The sequence below is a fragment of the Furipterus horrens genome, unplaced genomic scaffold (genome assembly GCF_987537825.1).
Source record: "Furipterus horrens unplaced genomic scaffold, mFurHor1.1.pri manual_scaffold_3, whole genome shotgun sequence".
Taxonomy (NCBI): Eukaryota; Metazoa; Chordata; class Mammalia; order Chiroptera; family Furipteridae; genus Furipterus; species Furipterus horrens.
In genome coordinates, this window is record NW_028327173.1 from 181,600,394 (window position 1) to 181,628,093 (window position 27,700).

Consider the following 27,700-nt stretch of genomic DNA (forward strand, 5'->3'; position numbering starts at 1 on the left):
CGAGCAGAGGGGAGGCAGAGAGGACTAGAGATGCTTGGGGAGAGTTTGGTGTGGTGGCTTTGAGGGGAGAACTGGGGAAGCAGCCGACCAGGTCCCAGTGCTGACTCATCCCCAGTACTGCAGGCAGACCATTCCACCCCCTCCAAGTGGCGACAGCCTGAGGGGAAGCAAAAGCCCTGCATATGGGAATTAAGATGCCACACCCAAGGTCCTTAAGCCTGACAGCTAATCACAGATTGAACAGATAAACAACTAAAGAAGCCAGACAAAGGCAGTAGATCCCTGGAAGTCTCCAACAGGCTGCCTAGGCCCAGAATGGTACAGAACCTGACGCCACCAGGGGCAGATCCAGGAAGTGCAGATCATTCTAAGAAGCACCAACAAACAATAGGAGTCACAAAAATGGGGAGACAGAGAAACAACCCCCCATCGAAAGGAAAGGTAGAGTCCTCAGAAAGAGTGCTAAATGAAATAGAGGAGAGCCAACTGTCAGATATGGAATTGAAAGCATGGATTATGGAGAAGCTCCATGAGCTCAGTGGGAACTATAAAGAACTCCAGGGAAACTACAAGGAACTCCAGAAAAACTACAAGAAACTTACTGAGAATTACACCAGCATGAAAAAGGACATAGAAGCTATCAATAAGAGCCAGGAAGAAATGAAGAATATGATTTCTGAATTGAAGAACACAGTAGAAGGAATTAAAATCAGGCTAGAGGAAGCAGAAGATTGGATCAGTGAGCTGGAAGACAACGTAGACAAAACCTCCCAGACAGTGCAATAAAATGAAAAAAGACTGAACAAGACTGAAGAGGCTCTAAGACAGCTGCAGGACCACATGAAACATAATAATATCTGTATCATAGGAATTCCAGAAGGAGAAGAAGAAGAGCAAGGGATAAAAAACTTCTTTGAAAAACTAATGACAGAAGACTTCCCTAACATGAGGAGAGAAAGAGTCACGCAAGTCCAGGAAGCACAAAGGGTCCAAACGAAGATGAACCCCAACAGGTCCACTTCAAGACACATCATAATTAAAATGCCAACATTCAAAGACAAAGAGAGAATCCTAAAAGCAGCAAGAGAGAAACAACTAATAACATACAAGGGAGCTCCATTAAGGCTATCATCAGATTTATCAGCAGAAACACTACAAGCCAGAAGGGAGTGGCAAAAAATATTCCAAGCAATGAAAAACAAAGGTCTATGACCAAGAATACTCTACCCAGCAAGACTCTCATTCAAAATGGAAGGTGAAATAAGGAGTTTCCAAGACAAAAGAAGGTTAAAAGAATACATCTCCACCAAACCAGCATTGCAAGAGATGCTAAAGGGTCTGCTTTAAGAAAATGAAGAAACAGAGAGAGACCAAGAGGAACACGAGTACAAAGGGGGAAAATGACAATGAATAAGTACTGAAAGAAAGAAAGAACTTTTACCATTTGCAACAACATGGATGGAACTAGACAGAATTATACTTAGTGAAATAAGCCAGGCAATGAAAGAAAAATACCTTATGCTATCACCTATTACAGGAAACTAATAAACAACACAAACAAATAAGCAAAATTGAACCAGAGGTATGTAAACAAGGAATAAACTAACAGTAACAAAAGGGGAGATGGGAAGGAGAGAAGTGGGTAAGAAGAGGAAGGGTCTAGTCAAAGAACATGTATAAATGACTCATGGACATGGACAACTGGGTGGGGACTGAATGTGGGAGAAGGTGGGGCAGGGTGCAGGGAAGCAAGAGGGGGAAAAAGTGGGACAACTGTAATGAAAAAAACAAACAAAAAATGTTTAGTGGGGGAAAAATAAAAATATAAAGAATGGAAATGTAAGTTCAATGAATATTAGAAGGACAAGGATTTTCCTTCACACTGTATATTTTTCTCCCTATCCGATCCCTCCAGAGTTTGGCATTCTAAACAAGTAATTAATGACATAAGTTTCTTTGCATAAAACTAATAAGACCAGTTGTTAATAGATATTTTTTTTGACTAAGACTTTGACTGGAATGTCATGCCTAAAGGAGACATGCTTGGGCTCTGGTTGTTACCAAAAAGCACTGAGGAACTGGGATTGACTTTCAAAAGTAATAAAAGCCCACGAGACAAAGGTCTGGTACCTTGGTTGGATGTGCATTCCATGGCAATCTTTCCAGGGAAGGAATGAAGGTTGCTTTCCTGAAAGATCACTAGAAGGGACCTTAAGGCACAATGGAAAACCTGAAGGACTTGGAAAAGACAGGTGTTTACAGGAAAGGCTGAATAGCAGATATGTGGCTCAGCTCCTGTGCCCTGGAGGGCAGACTGAAGGTCAACCTAAAAGTTCCTTGCGTAAGTTCCAGCAAAGCAGAACTAAAGATCGTAAGTGATCATTTTCTGCTCTTGTTGTATTTATGCAAATGAACAGGATAAATTAAAAATGGACTTAATGCAATCCCTTTAATGACAAAGTGGGTAACCTTAGGGAGAAAAATCATGATTCAAGGAAAATCACAATGCTCAGTGGTAGACTATAAAGTAGTGCAGCTAACTGTCTTTAAAGTTTATCGTCATTTAAAGTTTGTTTTGATTTGAAAATTAAACTATGTCTGTGGTATTATCAAAGATGTTTAATTTACAGGCAAGAAGAATATCAAATGCCTTGCAACTGGATGTCTTTCCAATAAGACTGTCCTACAGATTTAGAGACTTGTATGTGGGTTATGTTACATAAGTTAACATGTGTTTTCTGTTTTCAAAGGCATAAGCCTATGATCTCATTATCTGAGTGATTGTCTGTATGTATAGGCCTCACTTAATCCTGTCTGCATCACAGCTTCCTGAGACTCAATGGTTTTACTGAACCAAGTGGCTGGGTTGGTGAAGAATGGGGTGGTCTGTGGGCTTCACTTTAAAACTGGTTTCTCTTTTCTGTTCTAATGGCTTGGACAGAAAGAGCCCAGAGGTCTGAGAGGGGGGAAACCTAAACTGTTTCCCTCAGCCCAAACTAAGTATAGTGGACAAAAGGGTTTTGGACAGATGAGATGTACCTGGCACACTTCCTCCAAAGGAGCCCTTCTTTTCCCTAATGTGGGACATTGAAAAATTAATACCTGCCTTTTGTCGTTTAGTGGTTATGGATTGAATGATGTCTTTTAACTGTGTTGCCAAATCTGTTGCCTCCAGAATACAACAAGGATGCCAACCTGTTAAATCAAGCATGCCATTGTCCGGGGACAGCCAACCAACCTGGAGTCTGCATGATCGTTCCCCATCTGGGAAGACCACCCTCCCCTCCACACCCCCACTCTTATTAGGGATTTCTGGGCCCAAGAGTAGGTAGGACGACGACTATGTCCAGCTTGAAGGAGCTAGAGGAGCTCGAGACCTTCGCCCATTGTCCTTTATAAGATTATAAAGGGTCTTAAGTCTGAGAGGGAAGGATTGTTATTTTTTATTGTTAAAATAATTAATTATTTTTTTAAAAAAGAAGAAGAATATATGAAAGGGTGAGGCAGGAGAGCTTGTATGTATGACCCATGGGCATGGACTTGGGGAGGGGGTATTTTTCGAGGAGGGGTGTTGCTGGGCAGAGGGGAGCAAAGGGGAAAAATTGGAACTATTGTAACAATATAATCAATAAAGTATACTTATATAAAAAAAAAGAAATGTATAAAAGTCCTAATCAACTTAATAAGGTAAAAACCTAAAGATATTTATCAAACTTTGCACCCTGATAATTTTTGGAACTTTTCACTAAGTTTGTAATTATCCAAAAGTAAACTACCACCAAAAAATTGGAAGAATGGGAAAGACAAAGAGGTGAAAGAGCGGGAGAGGAGGGGCGAGAAGGGGAGGAAGAAGATGCAAAACAGGAGGAGCTGGAAAGGAACGGACATCATCAAAATGTTAGGATTAACTATTTTCCTCTGCCTTTCTTAAAACATAAAGCAATCTTGAGCATTAAAGAAACCACTTTCCTAGTTTTTCATTGTAAAGTATTTCTAATTCAGAAAAATCTGAAAACATTCATTACCAATGGAAACCACACTGGAAAGTCACAAAATGGAGCCAGTGTGATGATCTGCAGGTCAAGATGCTGGCTAGATTAGGCCCTTCTAGCAGGTTCCAGACCCTTCAAGCAAAGCACGGGCAGCAGCAGGCACCCAGTTTCAGCTGCCTGGAAGACGAAACTTGCAAATGGTGTGAACACCAGTGTGGGTCTGGGCCATGGCAGACACACTCTTTGGGGCATGAAGTGCAGTCATCTCTCTCTTGCAGCATCACACTGGTCTCCTGCACAATGTCACCAGGGGTCCATAGTCCCAGTATACAATGCCCTCAGATTGACCCTCCTCTACACCCAGACTGGAGGAAGGCTCAACACCAGGAAAGGTTCCCTATATTTGTCTCTGCATCTATCTCTTCCCAGATTATCCGCATCACAGACTGGTAGAATACAGGGACTTTGCTGGTCCCATGGCACCTGGGCAACCCCACCAGCCCACTTGCAGCCTCTGCCAGCATGGTGCTCCCCCCTCCCCCACCAGTCCTGCTTACTTCTGCCTTGCGGAGGTCACTTCTGGATCAAACTATTTTTTTAAAAAACCTTCTGACTGCTTTTTGGCTGAACTAATATTTGTTAGAGATACATGGGGGAAAAAAATGGAAGGTTGCAAGAGAGGTAGGTGTACATATAATTTGACTCATTAAGCCCAGAGATGAAAAGTCTCTAAATCCCAAGATTTTTGAGGAGGATACACAAAAACCACACACTCAAGGAAATAAAATGTGACGGATATGTGATGAGACTGGTCCAATACCCAGAGGCTCCGTGTTCATTTTTACTGTGTCACTGAGCAAAACCAGCTACCATTTTATTTTAAAAGGAAAAGAAAATGCATTTTGTCTCTCTCACTGAGCAAATGATTGCAGCGTAGCAGACCCAACACTGCACTCAGGACTTTCTTCATCCTTTTTTTTTTTTTTTAGAAAAGAGGTTGGCAAGGTGAAGCTGTAATGAAGAATACAGGACAAAACAAATGCCATGAGTACACAGCTGAGGTAATTTATCACAATGGTCCTCACTTCCCTATAACATTTAACATCTGTTTGCCCAACTACCGTTGACATGAACGTGCAGGAAAAGAAAATACACCCGTCTGGGGCTTGTGTTTTATCCTCTTCTTTATGTAAACAAGAATGGTCGTAGTATGTATATGCTACAAACCAAAGATTGTTCTAAGAAAATGTACACTTTTTATGAAAGATTATATACAACTCCTTTATGTTCCAGGAAACAAAGCAGAACAAGCATTGAACACACCTACGGTGCTGACCCTAAAATGCTGTGTGCATTTTTCTTGCAAAATAAAAAGTTACTAATTGAAATTTAACTGTAGCTATAATATTATTTCTAAACAGATAAGAAAAGGTTTACAAACCATGGTGTTCAGTTATTTGCAGCCCTGTATCAGTTTCTCTTGCTCTTATAAATTTTGCAGAGCCTGTTTTCCTAAGAGGGGTCATTGCTTCTCAGTTCTCAATTCTGTCTTTGCCAGGCAATTGTGATTTCTGAAATCAGTTCGACATTTTCTGTGTGCTGGATTTTGCTTTTGCATTTGCTAAAATACATCAGTTGATCTTGTACTTATGAGAGTAAGTGGCATTCAAGCTATGCTAGGTTGACCTCGGAAACGAAAAAATCCAATAGTTTAAAATTGAGCTCATTTTTCATGAGACACAAGCCAGGAAAATGTGATCAAAATGGAGCTGACATCCTGCAATTCTAACTTATTTTACTTGAGGAAAAAAACATGCTTGACTCTCCTCTGACCTCATTATTGCTTCCTTTTAGACCTATGTGGACTTTATGAACCTACTGTTGATATTTGAGCAAAAATAATCTAAAATATCATTTAACATTTGTTCTACCAATGTATATATATATTACACTGTCCCCAAACATGTGATTAAATTTTTTTTTTTTTTTTTTTTTTGCATTTGTATGCATTGTTACTGCCTTTCTTATTAGTACAGCTAACTACCAGGTCTCTGAGTTTTTAAATAAATTTATTAGCCAAATAATTTTCCTGGTTTGTGAATGGACAGAACCACTTAAAAGCTTAAATTTATTTACATTGTGATTACTCCAATATAATGGGTGAAATTAATTTATCTCATCACTTTCAGCTCACCACTTAGGGTCACTGTGATATGGTTAAAAGATTTAGAGTAAATGACCTGAACTCAAGCTCTAAGTCATTTACCAACTAGCTGGGCAAGCCACTAAACTTTTTGGGGCCTCCCTTTGTTCTTATTTAAAAGAAAGTGTTGAATTAGGTTCTATTGCCTCACTAAGACTAACAACCTAGATTCCTAACCTGACAGTCATTCCCCAAGCCTTTTTCACACTTGTCAACATTGAGGTACAGCCATGTTAGGTTATGATCAGCTCTAATCTAAAACGTACTATCCTACTGTTGTCAAAGAAAGTTTAGTCAAACCTCATGCACCCCATTGAGCTGCGACAGATACTAATGTTCCTTGCTGAAATAGTATTACTAGTTTTCATTAAGATTCATCATCTCATTAGTGACCCAATTTCTGAAGTCAGCAAGCAAAGGAAATTTCCCTTAAGAAGCCTGAGAAGCGAAAATCTCTCAAAGTGTTAGGATTTGCTACTACATTAGGAAAGTCCACAGTACCTAAAATAGCCACCACCTCATCATCCTGGATGACTTCCAAGGATCCTGACACCACAAAGCAGAGGGCATCCACACTTTCTCCAGCATGGTAAATGAGGTCCCCGGGAGCACAGTGGATGGTTTGGAATTCTACTGCCAAGGCGCGCAGACACCCATCGCTGGCCAACCGAAAAGCAGGATGTTCATTAAAAACCTTCCGGTTTAGATGGACACAGATATCAGCTCTCATATCCTTGGGGCAGATGGAGAGAACCTGAAGAAAGTGAAAGATAAATAAGTGAGAAGAAAAGAGAAAGTGGCTGTTTCAGAAAAACTCATGCAGCAAATTTTTATTGACTATAACAAAGTCTGCAACACACCGTACCAGATACTTGGAAGGAAAAGTTAAAAAACACAGCTCTACTCTCAAAGACCAAATAATCCAATGAGATGGGCGGGCTGATGAGATATGGATTACTATAATATGATACATTAGTACATAGTGAAGCTTTGAGAGGGGTGTGGGTCTCTCCATGGATAGAACACAGTCTCGCGGTGGTCAGCAGGAGTTTAAGAAAAATACGTAATATAACTGCACCCAGGAGTCAACTAAAATGGGGCATTTAACATTCATTTTTGTGTGGTCTCTGTTTCAGAATATTTTATAACTAAATGAAAATTCAGGATAATGTACTTTATTCCACATTGGAGGTGGATTTATAGAAACCAACTATGAGAAAACAAAAGCACTCTTGTGACTTCACATGCTGTTACTGGCTGATGTAACTCCACTTTTAATATTTTTTTCCACTCTGATTTCTTTTTTTACAAATGAGTTTATGACCAGCAAGGGAAAAGTGTATCCACTAGCCTTCTGCAGGGCTCAGGCAATTGCAAACGCCAGTGCCGGCAATGTGGGCGCATCACTTCTCTGGCAGCACTTGCATTCTGGCTTTTGACTCCTAAAGACTGCTGAGAGCAACAGCAGAATGCAAGGTCTAGGTATCCTTTAGAAGAGCCAGGGTTAGAGAGCTTTTATGGCTGATAGCTTCAGACAGGGCAATTAAAGACGCAGATTTAAATGGACATTCTCATCATATGTAATCAGAGCATCATCAAGCAAGATGTGATAATAGAAGTCAGTATCACCCACTTTAAAGACACATGTGCAAACTCAGAATTTTCTCCCAATTCCCTTGGTAACCTATTCTTTGTTATCAGAAATGATTTTCTTGCTAGACTTTCAATCCCTCAAGCTAAAGTCTAAGTCACACTGAATAATGTTTTAATATATAAATAGTTTTCTTTCCTACACTAATTTCATTTTAACCTTTAAAAAATTACCTAAACCTTAAAATAATCCCCTAATTATTCATCTTATTTGGAACGCACCATCAATGAAAACTTGGTTACTTCCCTGTGTGGAAGAGGAGACCATTGTAAATGTAAAGACCATTAATTAAATTATGCTTTCCATATCCCTTCCTTTAACTGCTCCTAAAACTGTATACAGTGATCCCTCACTTATCACGGGTATTATGTTCTAGACTGCCCCACGATAGGTGAAAATCCAGGAAGTAGAAACTTTACATTTATTTTAGTATTTATATATTTTTTAAGGCTTTATAATCCCTTCCCACACACTTATAAACCGTTCCCAGTCCCTTATTAACCTTTCCCACTCCCTTATTAATCTTTTCCACACTTTTATAAACACTACTTATGTTCTTAAATATATTCTACACTCTTCATCAGCCTGCGAGCCAAGTGTCACTGGTTCGATTCCCAGTCAGGGCACATGACTAGGTTGCACGTCAGGTCCCCAGTTGGGGGCGTAAGTGGAAGGCAACTGCACAGTGGTGCTTCTCTCCCTCTCTTTCTCCGTTCCCCTCTCTCTAAAAATAAATAAATACTGTGAGCCAAGTGTCGCTGGTTCGATTTCCAGTCAGGGCACATGACTAGGTTGCATGTCAGGTCCCCAGTTAGGGGTGCGAGTGAGAGGCAACCACACAACGATGTTTCTCTTCCTCTCTTTCTCCTTTCCCCTCTCTCTAAAAATAAATAAATAAATAAACAGACAGACAAATAAATAAATTATTATTTTTAAAAAATAAAATAAATAAATAAAAATAAAAATAAATAAATAAACAAACAAATAAATAAATTATAAAAATAAAATTAAAATACATATATATATTCTACACTCTTAAACCTACGTAACTTTAACAACATACGTATACAGTACCGCAAAATCCCACAATATAGCAAGAAATCCGCGATAAAAAATTAAATATAATATTTTAAAAAATCCCGCGATACAGTGAGGCTGCGATAAGTGAACCATGATATAGAGAGGGACTACTGTATATCATTTCACATAGTTAGTACCTCTGTGGTACTTTTTTTTTTCATAATCCTTTGAATTCCTATAGGCAATAGCAATGAGCTCACCTAGCTTTCTGAAAAATCTCATCTTTGAGGAAAGCAATACCTCACAAGGGCTTCAGGAGCAATTGACACTTTCCACATCAGTTGTTTTCCATAATGATGTAATGTTTTCTTTAATATATTAACTTTTAACCTCTGACAATATTAGTCATTCAAAAGGCACTCACTGAGTTTTTACTATGCGGCACACCACTGCATTAAGCCCCATGAAACTAGAAGGATAAATAAGACACGTATTTGCCTTGGAGGAACTAATCATGCAGTAAGGGGAGTTAGGCATGTAAAGAGACAATTATAATACGTACAATGAGAAAAAAGACAGGGCATGGCTAGGTGACACGGGCATGTGCTGCTCAGAAGTACCATAAACGATTGGGCTCAAGAGGACATAGCCCTGGGTGCAAATCTATCACTTACTACCTCTGTAACCTAAGGTATACAAAATCTATCACTACCGCCGTAACTTCTGTTATTTAATCTCTCTAAACCACATCTGTGAAATGGGTTGATAGTGCTTATTTCATAGGCTCATTTCAGGAATTAAATGAGTTTAGCCTTGCACAAGGCAAGAGCTAAAGAAATGCTGATTTTCATTATCCTCATTGAAAACGAGTATTCCCGCAAAGTTTAGTGTCACTTTAGCTCCCTACAAATAGCAATTTGCTATTTTTCATTTTCTACCCATGTCTAAATTCTGCATCTTGGCTGTTTGATGAGATTCCAGACACAATTGAGAAAATATTCCAGCATGAACCTAAAGATATCTCAAGTTGAAAATAAAATGAGTGCTAGGAAAGCAAAAAAGTAAAAATAATTTTAAAATGCATATATATTAACATTACACTGAATCGCTTAATGGAAAAGTGGATTATTTTATTTCTATCTCATTTACCTTACAGAATTTTCATTGCTGTAGATTCATTTAGGTAATAGTCATTTTATGTCTTCTTAATTATTTCTTTCAGGACTCACACTGCAAATGAAACCTCCGATGTAGCAATATCCCATGTTTAGTAGCATAGCAAAAGAGAATTTTTATTATTTTAAGTGCAACTTTCCTTTTTGTTTTACTTCACTTATGACGGATTTATTATTTTAACTGATGGCATATACTAAAATTCAAATGTCATAAGCTGACAAGTTAAAACTTAGTGTTACAATAGACTGAAGCCACACCCACTTCTGCCCCTATCCCTAGATAGACCATGTGCCTTACACAGTGTGTCTGTCATTCAAATATGGGTATAGTATTATTTTTTTCTGTAAGTGAAGGCACTAATAAATGTCTTATGTAGTAAAAATGTAGTTTTAAGTGATAAAATAAAATTATCACTCAAGATGATGCTAAGACCTGGTCCATTAATCCCAATTTCAATTATGCTGCCTTGAATGTCATATCATCTCTTGTCAGTTTCTTAATGGGCATCTCATAGTTGTAAATAAATTAAATTACATTTCAGTAAAGAATATTCAAGTTAAAGTGACTTCTATTTGTCTTCAGATTGATTATTTATCCCCTTTTCATACCAGGATACATATAAAGTTAATTCTTAAGACAATTTAAGTTTTCTCTTTGGAAGAGCTATGGCTGTATATAAGGAATTGTATTTAGAATTCTGTAAACAAACCCTGAAAAAAAAAAGTGCCATGGTCTGGAAAAGAAAATTCTTTAGAAATTATTTACGATACCAGTTCCATTACACACAAGATCAAGATGTATCTTAACAGGCATCCCTCAGGCTCCAATGATCTAACTCAACACTGCAACTAGAGAACTCTTACTATAACACAAATATGATCGTGTTATCTCACTTTCTTAAAATATCCAATGCCCTGCTTCCCCAAGTAGAGCCAAAGTCCTAACTAAGCATACAAGGCTCTTTCAGAGACATTTCTTACTACCTTGCTCCAATCCTGAATTCAGTCACACACTATTTCTCGCCTCTCTGAACCTGCCACACTTTCCTCATGACTCTCTGCCTTTGTACATGCTGTTCCTTCTGATTGGCATACACAATCATCCCCTTCTCTGCCTAGTCAACTCTGATTCATCCACAAAGCACAGACCATCCTCTCGCTGCCATAAATTCAATTTATACACTGCTCTCTTGTAGAATTTGGTAATGTATAGAAAGGGAGAATGAGAGTAAGAGGTGTGATCTGTATTTAAAAATAATAATAACAATAATAATAGCACACAATAGATACATTAAACCATCACAGAGTTCAAAGGACTTTAACCTAATGATTTCAATTTTTTTATTTTCAGCAGTAAAGTCATTCTTCGGTTTTTTAATGAAATATTACCTTATACTCAATGTAAAGCTGATACAAGCAGAATTATGCTGGTCAAACTCTGATGGGAAGGCAGATTCCCAGGCAGGGCTCCACAGGAGCACATTCAGTCATTCATTTCACTTACAGCTATCGAGTGTTCGGTATGTGATAGCTACATGCTGGTCATGATGCAGGCCATCTAGATTCACACACCAACACTCTCCCAGTGCTTGCCTCCATGGAACTTCCCATCAGGAATAGCTTGAAAATTTTCTGTTCCTAGTCCAGTGCCCCATTTTACAGATGCAACTGTACAGCATCAAGATTATGTGATTTCTTCAAGGCCTTTCAATAAATTACTAGCAAAACCTAAAACCCTTGACTTCCAACTCTGAAGCCATGCTTCTCAATAAAGCTCAACCAGCAGTAAAATATAACATCTGGCACTTTCTGATGTTTTCTAGTTCTTTTAGTAGTACAAAAAAATAAATGCTGATTTCTGAAAATCATTTTGAGTCCAATTAATTGAAATATAGTTTATTTATTAGGAAATCACTAATGTCACCACCACCACAGAACTGCCTAGATTTCTTTGCAAATTTGTTTTAATCCCTAAACATTTTAATTTTAGCTCCAATAAATGTATTACACATTTTAGTGTGTTGGTAGAGACATAAGGATTCATTAATAAATTACTTAACCCATTACTATTTGCCAAAAGTAAGTCATCTTATTTGAAATATAAGTTTTAGTATATTTATGAAAAAAAACAAAGGTGAATATTAGCATAGAGTAAACATTTCACAAATGTCACTCTCCTTGGTTCCTTTCCTCCATCACTTTCATCCATTATGCTATCAGTAAATTTAGAAAAAGCTTAGAAGAAGAGTGAGCCTAAATATGTCAATTAGAAGCCAATGAGTTGAATCAAGATCCTCTGAGGAAATGTTTGACTGGAGAGAGTCAAAAAAGGTTTTATCCCCTTTCTTATTCATTCTTTGAATATACTTAGAAATGTATTTTAACACTCATTATACATATAAGAAATAAAAAAACACGAAGAAAATAAAATTTCTCCATTATTACACATATTTACATATTTATATAACACTTTCATAAAACTTGAATCTCTAAAGGTTTGTTGCCCAAACCTTTAGAGTTTAGTATTATATTCTAATACTGGTTGACTATTAGAATATAATCATTTGTCATGTCATAAAATACTGATGTAAAAATATAATCTGAATCACTGCATAATCTTACATTATATAAATGAACACAATTAACCACTACATTTTAATTGGATATTGAGATTTTTAGTTTTCCTTTTTATAAATCAAGTTGTAATAAATACCCTGTACCTATATCTGATGAAGAACACTTTTTAGAAGCAAAATTAATGGGTAAAGTATAAAATCATTTTTAAGTCTCTTGACAGATTGCCTTCTAGAAACAGTGTACCAAGTTACACTCATACCAGTAGTGTATCAGAGTATATTATGTGTTTTTAACAAGCCCCCTGAAATCTTCCATTTGCATTAGAAAGAGAAGTGGGTTTCTATAGTGTAATGACATAGAAAGCCAGAGAGCATCAGTTTTTAGCAGTCTCCTACCACTATACCCTATTTCAGTGACCACAGACTGGCCACTTCAATTAATCTATAACAAATTTCTACTGTGAAATTGGGAAGAATAAGGATTTTACTTTAAGTGTCTGAAAGCAGTATACTAAATAAGGCTGCCTCTTGAGTTCCATTACTGGTCTAAAGTAAATTATTTTATTGATTATCTATAAACCCTCTACCAGTAGTAATGGAGTGTCAGCTATTTCTAATAATTGATAAGTGAAGAAGAGCCCCCTGTTTTCTCTCTTAGGACAAAAGAATAAATGCATTAACGATATTTTGCTAAACATTGAAGCTATCACTGATATTCTTCAAAATTACTGCTTCCTTTGATGCAATTAAGTTATGCACTGCTGATTAATCTCTCCTCAACAATCCAATTAATTGGTATTAAGTTAGTTAATATTTGTGGGAAGATTCAGGCAAGTGACATTTAAACATCAAGTATTTTTACAATACTTCCTGGGAATGAGAGACTCAAAGACTGCCAACAAATGAAGTAAAGTTCTCTACAGGCATTCAATTCTTATCCATTTTGTGGAAAGAAAAGAAAGCTCATCTTATTAAAAAAAAAAAGAAGAAGAAGAAAGCATAATGAGTCAGCCACGTGGACCATGGAAGAGCAGCTGTCTGGATGTTAGTCTGCCAACTTCTGAGGTTACCAAAACCTCCAAGGAATTAACTCAAGAACAATGTAATGAAATAAAACCAAAGCAAATTAACTTCCATTATTTAAAAGTGAAAGGTCATATTTAGCAAGAGAAGACTGCTATAACCAGTGACAGATTATAGGTGAAAATTCATGGGTTTCACTTTAGAGATAAATTTCCTGTGAATAGACTTAATGTACAAAGCTTTTTGTTTAAAAAACAAACAAAAAAAAAACCAGAGAACCAATTCTATTCCATTTTTCATGGTCTTGGTTTTGCATTAGTAACAAAAAAAAAAATAGCAATTGTTACCTTTTTTTTTTTAATTTCATTTATTTTTTTTAGAGAGAGGGGAACAGAGGGAGAAAGACAGGGAGAGAAACATGGTTGCCTCTTGCACACCCCCAACTGGGGACCTGGCCCAAAATCCAGTTCAGTGCCCTGAATGGGAATCAAACTGGTAACCTTTTGGTTCATAGACCTGCACTCAATCCACTGAGCCACACCAGCCAAAGTATTGTTACCATTTGTTAAAGCTGAAAGTGTTTGGGGCCACTAACTTTTCAAAGTTAGAACTCTGATGAAATTCAGACTTTCTGTGTTCTCTATTCTTAATCTCATGTTTGTATTATACTTTTTAATGTGCATATATTTGACTAAATGAGAATACTTTTCAATGTGTGAACATATTTTCTAAAATTAGAAATATATTTCAAAGTATATTTTATTAATTATCCAGAGTGGAAACAACATTGGAAACAACCTGGCCATGATCTTTCTACAGTCACCTAAGACAAATGAGGTTCCGGCTTCTTTAAAAGAATGAGTTCCTGACATGTACAGTGGGAGGAAGTGAATCAGTACTTCCATTACCTGGCTATATTAACAAAAGATGAATATACATATGTGCCCTAAAATAAGCTCACTTTTCTTATTTGCATGTGTCCTAAGCAGCATGGGGAAAATACATACATAAATATTTATACAAGGTCTGTCTGGGAAAAATCTAGCCATTGCTAATATAACGAGAATGGTTAGCATGACATCAGTGTAACCTGGCAGCCAAGGAAAGTGGACTGGAATGCACATGAATGAACAATAACAACTTTTCTCTACTGGTCAGTGGGGGCCATAGATGCCATTGAGCAAGCATGTGCACTGTGTGGCCATCGCATTCAAAAATGACTGAGCTAACAGAGCGACAAATCTGTATCAGATTTTGTGTTAAGCTTGAACTTTCCTCCACAGAAACTATTCAGATGATTCGGAAGGCCACAGCTATGGGCAACTGATGATTGGCAGCTTCATCATGACAACATACCCACTCGTACATCAGGTCTTGTGCAGAGATTTTTGGAAAACATCAAATCATGCAGAAGACTCAGAGCCTCCTACAGCCCAGATTTGGCACACTGTGACTTCTACCTTTTCCCAAAACTAAAATCACCTTTTAAAGAGAGGAGATTTCAGACCATCAATGAGATTCAGGAAAATACAATGGGTCAGCTGATGGCGATTTCAACAAAGGATTTTGCAGAGTGTTTTGACCAGCAGAAGAGAAACAGGGCGAACTGTCTGAGCTACTAAGGTGCCTAGTACTCTAAAGGGGACTGAGGCATCATTGTCCTATGTACAATGTTTCTTGTATCTTGTATCTTCTTCAATAAATGTCTCTATTTTTCATAGTACATGGCTGGATACTTTCTGGGCAGACCATTTATTTACAATTTATATTTATTTATTTATTTTTAAGTTTAAGAGATGCTTTTTAAAGCTTATTAGTATTCTACAATATCCTAGAAACCAAATTATCATCTTTTTGCTATAGCGTGTTGTGTTAACATTATTCAAAGCATTTGGTGGAAATTAGCCCTAAATGAATTTTGATTGGTGTAGTACTTACATTAATATTTGTCATCAATTTCTTCATAACTGAGAAACCAGACATGTCAGTAACACTATTCATAAATCAAACATATAGTAATTCTTATCATCCAAAAAATAGCCATGAATAACAGAGTAAGTAAAAATGTCCTTGAATAGGAGAACAGACTGTCTGTCACAGAAAATGTAGGATTTACATGTAACACTCTCAGAGGCTACTTAATGCTGCAAGGAACCCTACCATAGTCCCAAATCCTGCAAGCATGATCTAATATCTGCCTATGGCAAATCAAGGACAGCAGGTTGATAGAAATTTTGCTGGAGGTGAGAGTGCTAACTGTAAGGAAAAGCATAAATGAGAGCTGAATGGCAAAGAAATATTAGAAAACCTAAAACATAATGATAAACATATGAAAACCAAAATTAAAAACATAACATTTATAACTCATAAAATGAAATAGGTATAAATCTAATGGAACAGAGACAGGATCTGTATCTTGAGAATTACAAAATGCTGTTGAAAGAAATAAAAGAATACCTAAATTAATAGAGAAATATGTCATTTTAATTCATTGGAATACCCAACATAGTAAATATGTCAATTTTCACCTAATTGATCTATGAGTTTAATGCAATCCCCAAAAAGTTTTCTATACAGATAAACAAAAAGCTTATTCTAAAATTTATATAAGAAGGTACAATATCTAGAGTAGCTAAGACCGTTGATAAAGTAATAAAGCAATAGAAACCACCCTGACCCAATGTTATGACATACTGTATAGCTAATAGTAATGAGGAAAGATAGCCTTTACAAAAAATGGTGCTGGAGAAACTGGACACATACATTGGCAAAACACACACACACACACACACACACACACACACACACACACAATCCTTTAACCTAAATCTTGCACCTTATACAAAAATTAACTCAAAATGCATCATGGATTTAAATATAAAGTGTAAGATTATAAAACCTGAAGAAAATGGAAAGATAAAAAGATAAACAGATAAACTGTAAACTGGGGAAAATATTTCCTTGCAAATCACATATCCAACAAGAGACATGTATCTAAAATTCATTAAACTCCACATTTAAAAATCTAATTAGAAAATGAGCAAAAGGCTTGGGAAGATGTTCACTGATAAGAATTCGCAAGATGAAAAGTAAGCACATTAAAATGTGTTCAACATCATTAACCCTTAAGGAAATACAAATTAAAACCACAATGTGACATCATCAAACCTACCTAAAATAAAAAGTAATGATAAGCCTAAATGGTGAGGATACATAGAAATTAGATTGCTCATATAATGCATATACAAACTGTATATCCACTCTGGAAAAAGATTATGACAATTCCTTACAAAACTAAACGTGTGCTTACCAGATAACCCAGCAGTTATACTCTTGGGCATCTATCCCAGAGAAAAGAAATTTTATATTCACTCAAAAAACTACACCTGAATATTTACAGCTGCTCTAGTTGTAATAGCTCCAAACTGGAAACAACATAAATTGCCATTGGCTGGTGGGTGGTTGAACAAACTCAGTACGTCTATGACATGGCATAAAACTCTGCAATAAAAAGAGATGAACTATTGTTATAGGCAATGATTTTGATGGATGTCTAGGAAATTATGCTCAATGATAAAAGCTAATCTCAAAATTTTGCATGATTATATTTATATAACATTCTTGAAATGATAAAATTAAAGAGCCAGAGAATAAATTAGTGGTGACCAGGATTTAGAAAGGTGAGTGAAGAGGGAAGTTAGATGGTAATATGAGATCCTGGTGGGGGAATTGTTCTGTAACTTGACTGGTGTGGTTACATGAATCTAAGCTTGTGATAAAGTTGCTTGGCATAGAATCAAACAGAGATGGAGAGAGAGAGAGAGAAGAGAAATGGGTACTTTTAAAACTGGTGAAAGCTGAATGAAGTTGATGATTCCTATCAATGTCAACTTCCTATTTGTGAGGGAAACTTGATAAAGGGTATATAGAATCTCTTTGTATTAGTTCTCATGATTGCATGTGAATCTACAATTATCTCAAAATAATTTTTTTTTAAGTTACAATTTTGAATTAGCAAAAGCTAGAATTTTTGTCCCTCCCTTTTGAGAGCAGGACAATAGCCCTCCAAATAACCAGTATCAAGTAATAACAGTATACTGCATTTGGTACCATTAACACACTTTCATTGTGTTACTTTACATAAACCCAAAAACCCTTGCGAAGGCCCCTCAATAGGAGAACCATCTAAATGCCTTGGATTAACATGTGCCAGTTTGACAGGAAGATTAGCTGAATCTCACCAGGGACAACTGTAGTTTGTCCCTCAGCTCCATAGTAGACTGAATGCCAAACCACTGACCTAAGGCATTAGCCTCTAACACAGAGCCAAGGGCTTTGGACCAAAAAACTCTGCTCTGGGAAATCAATTTGCAACCTTATAATTTATGACAGAGCTCTCCATGAAATATTCCAGTTTCACTTTAAATGGCCAGAATACATCAAAACTGTTCTGAAATTTTCATTTAAATGAAGAGTTTGTTTGGCCCTTGGTGATGTTTTTTAACTGAACAAACCATACTATAATTTTCCCTTTAAAGTTCATTTATGTTTTGTATATTAGGTTTTCAAATTTTATCTGATCTAATAAACTGAGGCAGCAGCATCAAAGAAAATGAACTAACTCCTTCCCTAAGTTTACAAAGGTTTTTAAATGGCTCTTAAACAGTTTCAGCATTGTTTCCTATTTCATTTGTTCATGGATTCACTGGTCACTCATGAATGCCAGAAACATGCTATGTCTTCTGGATATAGACAAAAAAAAAAAAATACATGGCCACTACTTTCAAAAGCCTCTAGTCTATTGGATTAGTAAAATAGTTTAACAACAACAACAAAAAGTATCTTATTTTATCAATGAGATGTGGGCAAGATAGTGGGAAAGGCCAAATTACCTGAGTGACATGAGTCCCTTTTCTAGGATGGTCAGCAGCCTTATGCCTATTTGTGAAATCACAGTATCTAGTATTTCAGTGGAGGAGCAAACCAAATTCCCTTTCCCAAGGTTCAAACACAGCTCAACAGAAATTTCAATATTGTTTTCTTGGACTCAGTCCAGGTTTTGAAAGAAATAGAAATGAAAATTAATTCTTACAAAAAGTATACAATGCAGGTATTGTTGTTTCCATTTTACAAGGGTTAGTAAGAGATCCAGGGTCTGGGTGACTTTAAAGCCCTCTTGCTCTTCCTGTCACATAGCAATGTTTCTGAATAGAGACCACAGAAATTTATCCCAGGTCAGCCTATAACAGTTGGTGGCATACTGATAACAGAATCTAGGCCTCATTCAGAATGCTCCAATGTGGTTATCACAATTCCACATGGCCCTTTTTGAAACATTTCCTGAAAGATCCTCAGATAGGTACCCTGCTCCCTTTTGTAAAAACCCAATCTACCTAAAAACACTCTCAACAATTTACAACAACATGACCACCTGTCTTTCACCCTGAATTTTTTAATCTTTTGATTTATTTCTGCTCCTCAAACTAACCCCAATCTTCTCCCACTCACTGATATAATAAATGCAATCATTTTCTGCATTTAGCTTATCCCTTCTCAAAAGTTTCTGACTGAATGAGAAAGCTCATACGTTCCCCTGATATAAGGTATAGATGGTCATACAGAGTTTTAATAGAACATTAAGAGACTGGTGGTGTGGATAAGTCATTGTGGAATTAAATACCTCTACAACAGGCAAATTGTTGCACTCTGTTAGCAGCAGTTCATTAACTGGATTAAGATCCTCAAACCACTGACTTCCAAATACTTTCTCACTATTCATTCAACTCCTCCTGTCTTCCCTTTTTGAATGTCTAGTATGGATTCCTATCATTCATCATTATAAACACTTCCTGTTATTCTTATATTATCTATAAAAGCCCATCCCTAATTTATCCCTCTTTGGACAGATAACATCACACAGCTCTGCTGAATGCTTTCACTTTAAAATGATGAATATACACTCAAAATGTTCACTCATCAATAGTATTTCTACTATATTTCCCTGACATTTGCACATTCTCACTGGTATGATATACCTTGGAGTTTATAATAACAGGTCCATTTTCCCCAGTATGCTGTGGTCTAGATAAGTAGTTTGGGAGGTTGTTTGCTTCAGGCATGCTTTCCTGAATTTTAAACATTAGTTCTGTTCCTGTTGTTTTATTTCTTGTTTTGATAGGCATCAATTATATGTATGTTAGGTCTTCATGCCTGTTTTCTCTATTACATGTTTGCACCCTTTACACCTCTTTATTTGTTTCATTAACTTTTTGCTCTCTTCATTTACTCCTCTATATATCTTCGTATAACAATTATTATATAACAGAACATTGAATATAGACACCTTGTAATTAAGTCTTTATTTATAGGACTATTTTATCTTTTTTCTTTTATTTTCTGGTTTGGAGCAGCTCCCTATATTTCTCTTTCTATACTGTAAATTTTCAGATTTGTGACTCATGAAGTACCTTCCTGTCTTATATTACTTGTTTCACTATATTTAATTTGAGTGTTGTATTTAAGTTTTCTTCTGTATCATCATAGCTTTTTGTGCTTTTGTGTTGAAAAGTTTTATTTTGTTTATTTCTTTCCGTTATCTTTATATGAATCTTTTTTGTTCTGCTTATGATTTTTTGCAATGTATCCTTCTTAACCAGCAATAGTAGGTGGTCCTCCAGATGTTGGGCAGAAGGTGGAAGTGAGTAAGAATAGACTGTATAAGGGGAGGGTCTTCTGTATCTTACAAGATTCTGTGGTTCAAAGTTATCTTCTGTTACTGTGGGTAAGTGCAATTTCTTCACTAAACAATACAATTTTGGCTTCTTTCTTTTTTTATTGTGTTTTATTTATTCTTAAATTTCTTACAGTTTATAGTCAATATTATTTTGTATTAGTTTCAGGTGTACAGCATAATGCTTAGTCAATCATATACTTTACAAAGTGCTCCCCTGATATTTCTAGTACCCAAACAGCACCATAGTTATTACAATATTATTGATTATATTTCCTATGCAGTAGTTTACATTCCCCTGACTATTTTGTAACTACTAATCTGTACTTATCAATACCTTCACCTTTTTTAACCCAGTCACCCAACTCCCCTCCACTCTGGCAACCGTCAGTCTGTTCTCTGTATCTAGAAGTCTATTTGTATTTTGTTTGTTAGTTTATTTTGTTCGTTAGATTTCACATTTGAGTGAAATCATATGGTACTTGTTTTTCTCTGACTGGCTTATTTCACTTAGCATAATGCTCTCCAGGTCCAACTATGCTGTCGCAACAGGTAAGATTTCCTTCTTTTTTTATGGCCAAGTGGTATTTCATTGTGTAAATATACACAGCCTTTTTATCCATTCATCTATATCACATTTTTTTTATCTATTTATTTGTCAATGAACATTTAGGTTGTTTCCACATCTTGATTATTGTGAATAAAATTGCAATGTATATAGGAGTACAAATCTAGAGATTCTGATTTCAATTATTTTGGGTAAATATCTGAAGTAGGATTGCTAGATAACATGGTGCACTATTTTTAATTTTTAAGACCCCCCATACTGTTTTTCATAGATGTGCCATGCTAACACTTGTTATCTTTTGATTGTTTAAGTAACAGGGAAGTTGAGCATATTTTCATATGTCTGTTGGTCATTAGTATAGTCTTTATGAAGAAATATCTATTTAAACCCTTGCCCATTTTTAAACTGGGTTATTGTTTTCTTACTATTGAATTGTATAAATTCCTTACATATTTTGGTTGTTAACCCTTTCTCAGATATAGGGTTTGCAAATATTTTTCCCATTCAATAGGCTGCCTTTTAAACTCTGTTACTTGTTTCTCTTGCTGTGCAGAAGCGTTTTAGTTTGATGTAGTTCCACTTGTCTATTTTTGCTCTTGTTGCCCATGCTTTTGGTGTCATATCCAAAAAATCATTCCCACATACAATGGCATGAAGCTTTCCCCTGTGGTTTCCTCTAGGAGGTTTACAGTTTCAGTTACTTATGTTTAAGTCTTTAATCTATTTTGAGTTGATTTACATGTATGGTGTACAGTAAGGACCCAATTTCATTCTTTTGCACATGAATATCCAGTTTTCCCAACATCATTATTACAGGGACTATTCTCTCCCCACTGTGAATTCTTTGCACTCTTGTCAAAGATCAATTGACTATGTGTGTATGAGTTCTTTCCTGGGCTCTCTATTCTGTTCCACGGTCTATTTGTCAGTCTTTATGCTGGTACCATACTGTTTTAATTATCATATACTTGAAATCTATTTTGTAGTCAGGAAGTGTGATGCCTCCAGTTTTATTCTTTTACCTCAAGATTGTTTGGCTATTGTGGTCCTTTTTGGTTCTTTATGAATTTTAGAATATATTTTTTTCTATTTCTGTAAAAAACTGATGCTGCTTTCCATATTTAAGTCTTAAAGTACAGAATTTATGGATATGATGTGAAGGAGAGGTCAAATTGAAATATTTTTTTCAAATGGGTGTCCATTGATCTCAATAACATTTATTGAATGGCCTTGTCTTTCCCACTAATGTATATGGCCTATCTCTGTCATAATATACAAAGCCTCCCCAAATGTTTGGAGTTATTTTTAAACTTATTAAGTTGTATCATTACCATATGTTAATTTGGTTATCCTTATGCCAAAACCACACTGTCTTAATTACTACACATTACTCCTCCTCTTCCAATGTTGCATCTGTCTCCTCTACTCTAATAAATATGATTTTAACAAGTCCACAAGTAAGCTCCATGTTGAAAAATCCAAATAAAATTATTCACATTTAATTTTATCTTTTAGAAGACTTCAAGACAGTTTTTTTTTTTCAAATATTTCTGCTTTTCATCTGATATCACCAGCTACTACGCAGTGTCTTTTCTGGCCATTTTAATCTACTTCATCTAAATATAGCATTTTCTCAAAGCTTGATGTTATGTTCCTTTCTCTTTCTTAGCTATAATACCATTATGAATGATTATAGCTAGATCTTCATGGCCTTTTATAGATCAATGGCTACCAAATTAATATATTCTAATGAAATACAGAATTAAACCCATTGATAAAATAAATATTTATTGAGTATCTATATGTACCAATCACTATTCTAGGTGCTAACTATTCAACGGTAAACAAAAGAGGCAGAATTGCATCTGCACAAAATGTTTATTCTAATAGGACACAATCAGTAAATAAAGAAGTGAACTACATATATAGTACTTCAGGTTATGAGAAATTCTATGAAGAAAACTAAATCATGGATACTACCTAAAGACTTTAGGGGTAGAGATTTTGCCATTTTAAATAGGATAGAAATATGACAATCTTATCTAATAATCATAAGCAGAAATCAGCAAACTAAGACCTGAGGGCCAAATGTGGCTCACCCACTGTGTTTGTATGGCCAGTGAGCTAAGAATGGTTTTTACATGTTTAAATGGCTTTTTAAAATCAAAGAAAAAAATAACATTTTATGATATGTAGAAATATATGAAATTCAAATTAATGTGTCCATCAATACTGTTTCATTGGGACATAGCTATATTTATTTACATATTATCTATGGCTCTTTTCATGCTACAATGGCAAAGTTGAGTAGCTAAAACAAAGAGTAAACGGCCTACAAAATCTAAACTATGTACTATCTGGTCCTGTATACAAAAAGTTTGCTGATCCATGTTCTTAACCAATATTCTCTATTGCTTGCAAACAAATAGCCTTACATGACAAAGTCCTTTTTGAACTCAGTGACAGAAGAAAGTTTATAACTCTCTAAACAAATGTGTTTGCTTCCTTTAATAGATAGCATTTCTCTTTTTAATTCAGTAGCCAGGAAAATCAAAACCTTGATATGACCAAGTTCAGTAACAGTGATACTCCAGGTGTCTGGATACACATCTACTGTGTCTAATCCTTTATCTACATGTGTATGTGTAAGAGTTTATGTATGTCTGTTGTCTTGTTTTATATGGATTTTAGTTTTATGAAGTCTACAATTTTGTGTGAAAGTCAATAAAAATATGAACAACCATAAAGGTAAATTATGTTTGGTATACAATTTTAAGAGGTCATCCTTAAACCTATAATGACATATCTTTCTCTGTTATGGAATTTGGAATGATGGGATTAAAGAAGTACATCTTTAAGATCATGAAGAGATGTAGTGCTACTCTGTGATGAAAATATTCTCATAATTTATGTATTATGTAATATTCTTACATATATGTTAAGAAAAACATGCAATATCATTTGAAAGGCTTCTTTCAAGATCTTTTTAAAATAATTGTGCAGGAAAGTACAAGTCTCAATCAACTATAAAATTTACTTCTGTGAAATAACTCATGCTTTGACACTAACATTCTTATGTACAATTGTAGGTAAAGAAAGGCAGTATATTAATATTAAATAATAATCTCAGGTCACACATTTTATGAGTTAGAAAATAAAGGTCATAATATTGAAGATTTGGGTCTTTATCAGCTGTTTTAAATCTCCTATAAAATATTTGAAAAATAAAGTATTAAGAAAGAAGAATTAGCTGGGTTTTTGATCGTTTGTTTGCTTATTTGGTTTGTTTTGCCTTATTTTTGAAACTTTTACAATAGCTCCCAAAAAGCCAAATAAATGAAACTCTTTCTCTATAGATTTAAATGGCAATTTCATTACAAGAACTTTCCTTAAACGAATTCAAGATAGTGCTCATTAATGGCTCAGTTAGTTGGAATTCATTGGTTGAGGGTTTCATTTCCAGTCAGGGCACTACCCAGGTTGTGGGTTTGATCCCCAGTCAGAGTGTGTACAAAATTCAACTGATTGATGTTTCTCTCTCATTTCAAAGTTCTCTCCCTCTCTCAAATAAACATATCCTTTGGTGAGGATTAAGAAACAATTACAGATAAATTTAATGTTAAAAATATCACCTCTAGTGTGTTACCACATTTAGATTACAAAACAGGTCTTTTGTTGTATATATGTTTCACACTACCCTGGCTGGTTTGGCTCAGTGGATTGAGCGTTGGCCTGCGAGCTAAGTGTCGCTGGTTCGATCTTCCAGTCAGGGCACATCAGAGAAGGAAAACTCTGACTCCAAAAAACCTCCGCTGCCTTGCGGCATACCTCTTCAGGGGAAAGGCTAAGGGAGTAAACCCCGACAGAAAATCCGGAGCCGGAGTCCCTAAGGCGGTTTGACGTTGTAGTCAACACCGGCAACTCCTGCAGCGCACCTGAAGCCAAGCTGTATTGACTTCGTCTTTCCCTTGGACCCTTCAGCTGCGAAGGGAGGGGGTGTCTGCTGCATGGGCAACAGCAGACCCTCCATATCACCCTGCCCAGGCTCTGTAGCTTCAGCTCCACTGGAGAGGACACTCCAGCGTCATCGCAAGATGTCGATTCAACACGGGAGGAGATACCGTGTCACTCCCGAGTCGGACTGCACAGCCATTTTCGGCAGTGCAGATAGACTCTTAAGAAGCTACACCATCGTCTCTCGAGACGGACGGCTGCCGACAACGACGACGACGATGTTTCACATGTAAGTATTACATTTCATGGCAGGACCATTATTAACATATGGATTTGTACAGTACTTTCTTACAGTGGTAGTGTAAGGTTGTTGGCTTAAGTTAGATCCTATGGCTTTCTGAACTCTGTTCATTAAAACATTGTTCTTAAGAAAACTGAAGTTCTCCAGAGATACAGGATGTCAGAGAAGTAAGTGGAAGCTACACTAACCTCCTCCTAGGACCAGTCTGGACTTACAACTTAATTGAGGAGAAATCATCTGGAATAACCAACCAAACACCAGCTGGAGAGAAGTCTTATAACCACGGAGAGACAGAAAAGGCCGCTTCATCAACACATGACCGGTAGGAAGTGCAGAGATGGGAAAGGGCTAGCTAGGCTCCCATGGGTGGCAGCTGAAGAAACTAAGAAACAGTTCAGCAACCGGGAGTTACCCCTGAGAAGGGCAGTGTCTAAATCCCCAGCTGGGCTTCCCAGCCTACAGCCACAGAGTGGAAAGTAAAATAGTATCCAGCTGTGACAAGTGAAGAGCCACAGGGTTTCTTGCTACCCTGAGAGAAATAGCTGGAGAAAAAGCTCTTAAGTGGAACACATACAAAAATATTTGGCACCCACTTACCCTGGGCTCAAGCAGAGGGAAGGCAGAGAGGACCAGAGATGGTTGGGGAGAACTTGGGGTGGTGGCTTTCAGGGGAGAACTGGGAAAGCAGACAACCGGGTCCCAGTGCTGACTCATTCCCCATACTGCAGGCAGACCATTCCCCTCCAAGTGGTGTCAGCCTGAGGGGAACCAAAAGCCCTGCCTACAGGAATTAAGCTGCCCCACCCTCGGTCCTTAAGCCTGATGGCTGATCAGAGATTGAATAGATTAACAACTAAAGGAGACAGACAAAGGCAGTAGATCTCTGGTAGTCTCCAACAGGCTGCCTAGGCCCAGACTGGTACAGGATCTGATGCCACCAGGGGCAGATCCAGGAAGTGCAGATCAATCTAGAAACAGCAACAAACAAAAAGAGTCACAAAAATGGGAGAAAGAAAAACAACCCCTCATCAAAAGGAAAGGAGAAATCCCCAGAAAGAGTGCTAAATGAAATAGAAGTAAGCAAACTATCAGACATGGAATTTAAAATATGGGTTATAGGAAAGATCAATGAGCTCAGAGAGCTCAAAGGAAACTACAAAGAACTCTAGGGAAACTATAAAAAACTCCAGAGAAACTACAAGAAACTTACTGAGAATTATATCAGCATGAAAAAGGACACAGGAGCTATCAATAAGAGCCAGGAGGAAATGAAGGATACAATTTCTGAATTGAAGAACACAGTAGAAAAATTAAAAGCAGGCTAGAGAAAGCAGAAGATCTGATCAGTGAGCTGGAGGACAACATAGAAAAAAATTCCCAGACAGTGCAACAAAATGAAAAAAGACTGAAAAAGAATGAAGATGTTTTAAAAGAGCTTCAGGACAACATGAAATGTAATAATATCCATATCATAAGACTTCCAGGAGGATAAGAGGAGCAAGGGATAGAAAAACTGTTTGAAAATATGACAGAAAACTTCCCTAACTTGATGACAGAAAGAGTCATGCAAGTCCAGGAAACACAAAGGGTCCCAATGAAGATGAACTCCAACAGGCCCACTTCAAGACACATCAAAGTTAAAATGGCAACATTCAAAGACAAATAGAGAATCCTAAAAGCAGCAAGAGAGAAACAACTAATAACATATAAGGGAGCTCCAATAAGGATATCATCAGATTTATCAGCAGAAACACTACAAGCCAGAAGGGAATAGCAAAAAATATTCCAAGCAATGAAAAACAAAGGCCTACAACCAAGAATACTCTACCCAGCAAGGCTCTCATTCAAAATGGAAGGTGAAATAATGAGTTTCCAAGACAGAAGAAGGCTAAAAGAATACATCTCCACCAAACCAGCATTGCAAGAGATGCTAAAGGGTCTGTTTTAAGAAGATAAAGAAACAGAGAGACAGAGAGGAACACAAGTACAAAGGGGGAAAATTACAATGAATAAGTAACTATCGATAATAACCTTAAATGTAATTGGATTAAATGCTCCAATCAAAAGAAAAATGGTAGTTGAATGGATTAGAAAACATGACCCACATATATGCTGTCTAAAAGAGACCCACCTTAGAACAAACGATCTACACAGACTGAAAGTGAAGGGATGGAAAAAAGTATTTCAAGAAAATGGACATGAAAAAGAAAGCTGGGGTAGCAATACTTATATCAGACAAAACAGATTTCACAGCAAAGACCATAAAAAGAGACAAAAAAGGACATTTCATAATACTTAAGGGAAAAATCCATCAAGAAGATATAACCCTTGTAAAAATATATGCACCCAACATAGGAGCACCCAATATGTAAGGACAGTTTTGAAAGACTTCAGGAAGGATATGGACAGCAACACACTCATAGTATGGGACTTTAATACCCCATTGTCAACAATGGACAGATCTTCGAAGCAAAGAAACACCAAAGATATTGAGTCATTGAACAACG

The 27,700-nt window shown here is 36.5% G+C and overlaps 1 protein-coding gene across 1 annotated transcript in view; it reads right to left on the bottom strand.

Moving 5' to 3' along the window:
• The window catches only part of KCNH5 (potassium voltage-gated channel subfamily H member 5), a 291,655-nt gene that overhangs the window by 65,755 nt on the left and 198,200 nt on the right, over nucleotides 1–27,700 (bottom strand). The window contains exon 9 of the mRNA XM_090272071.1: nucleotides 6,697–6,949. Coding sequence (XP_090128197.1) covers nucleotides 6,697–6,949 — 253 coding nt within the window. The remainder of the gene's footprint in view (nucleotides 1–6,696; nucleotides 6,950–27,700) is intronic.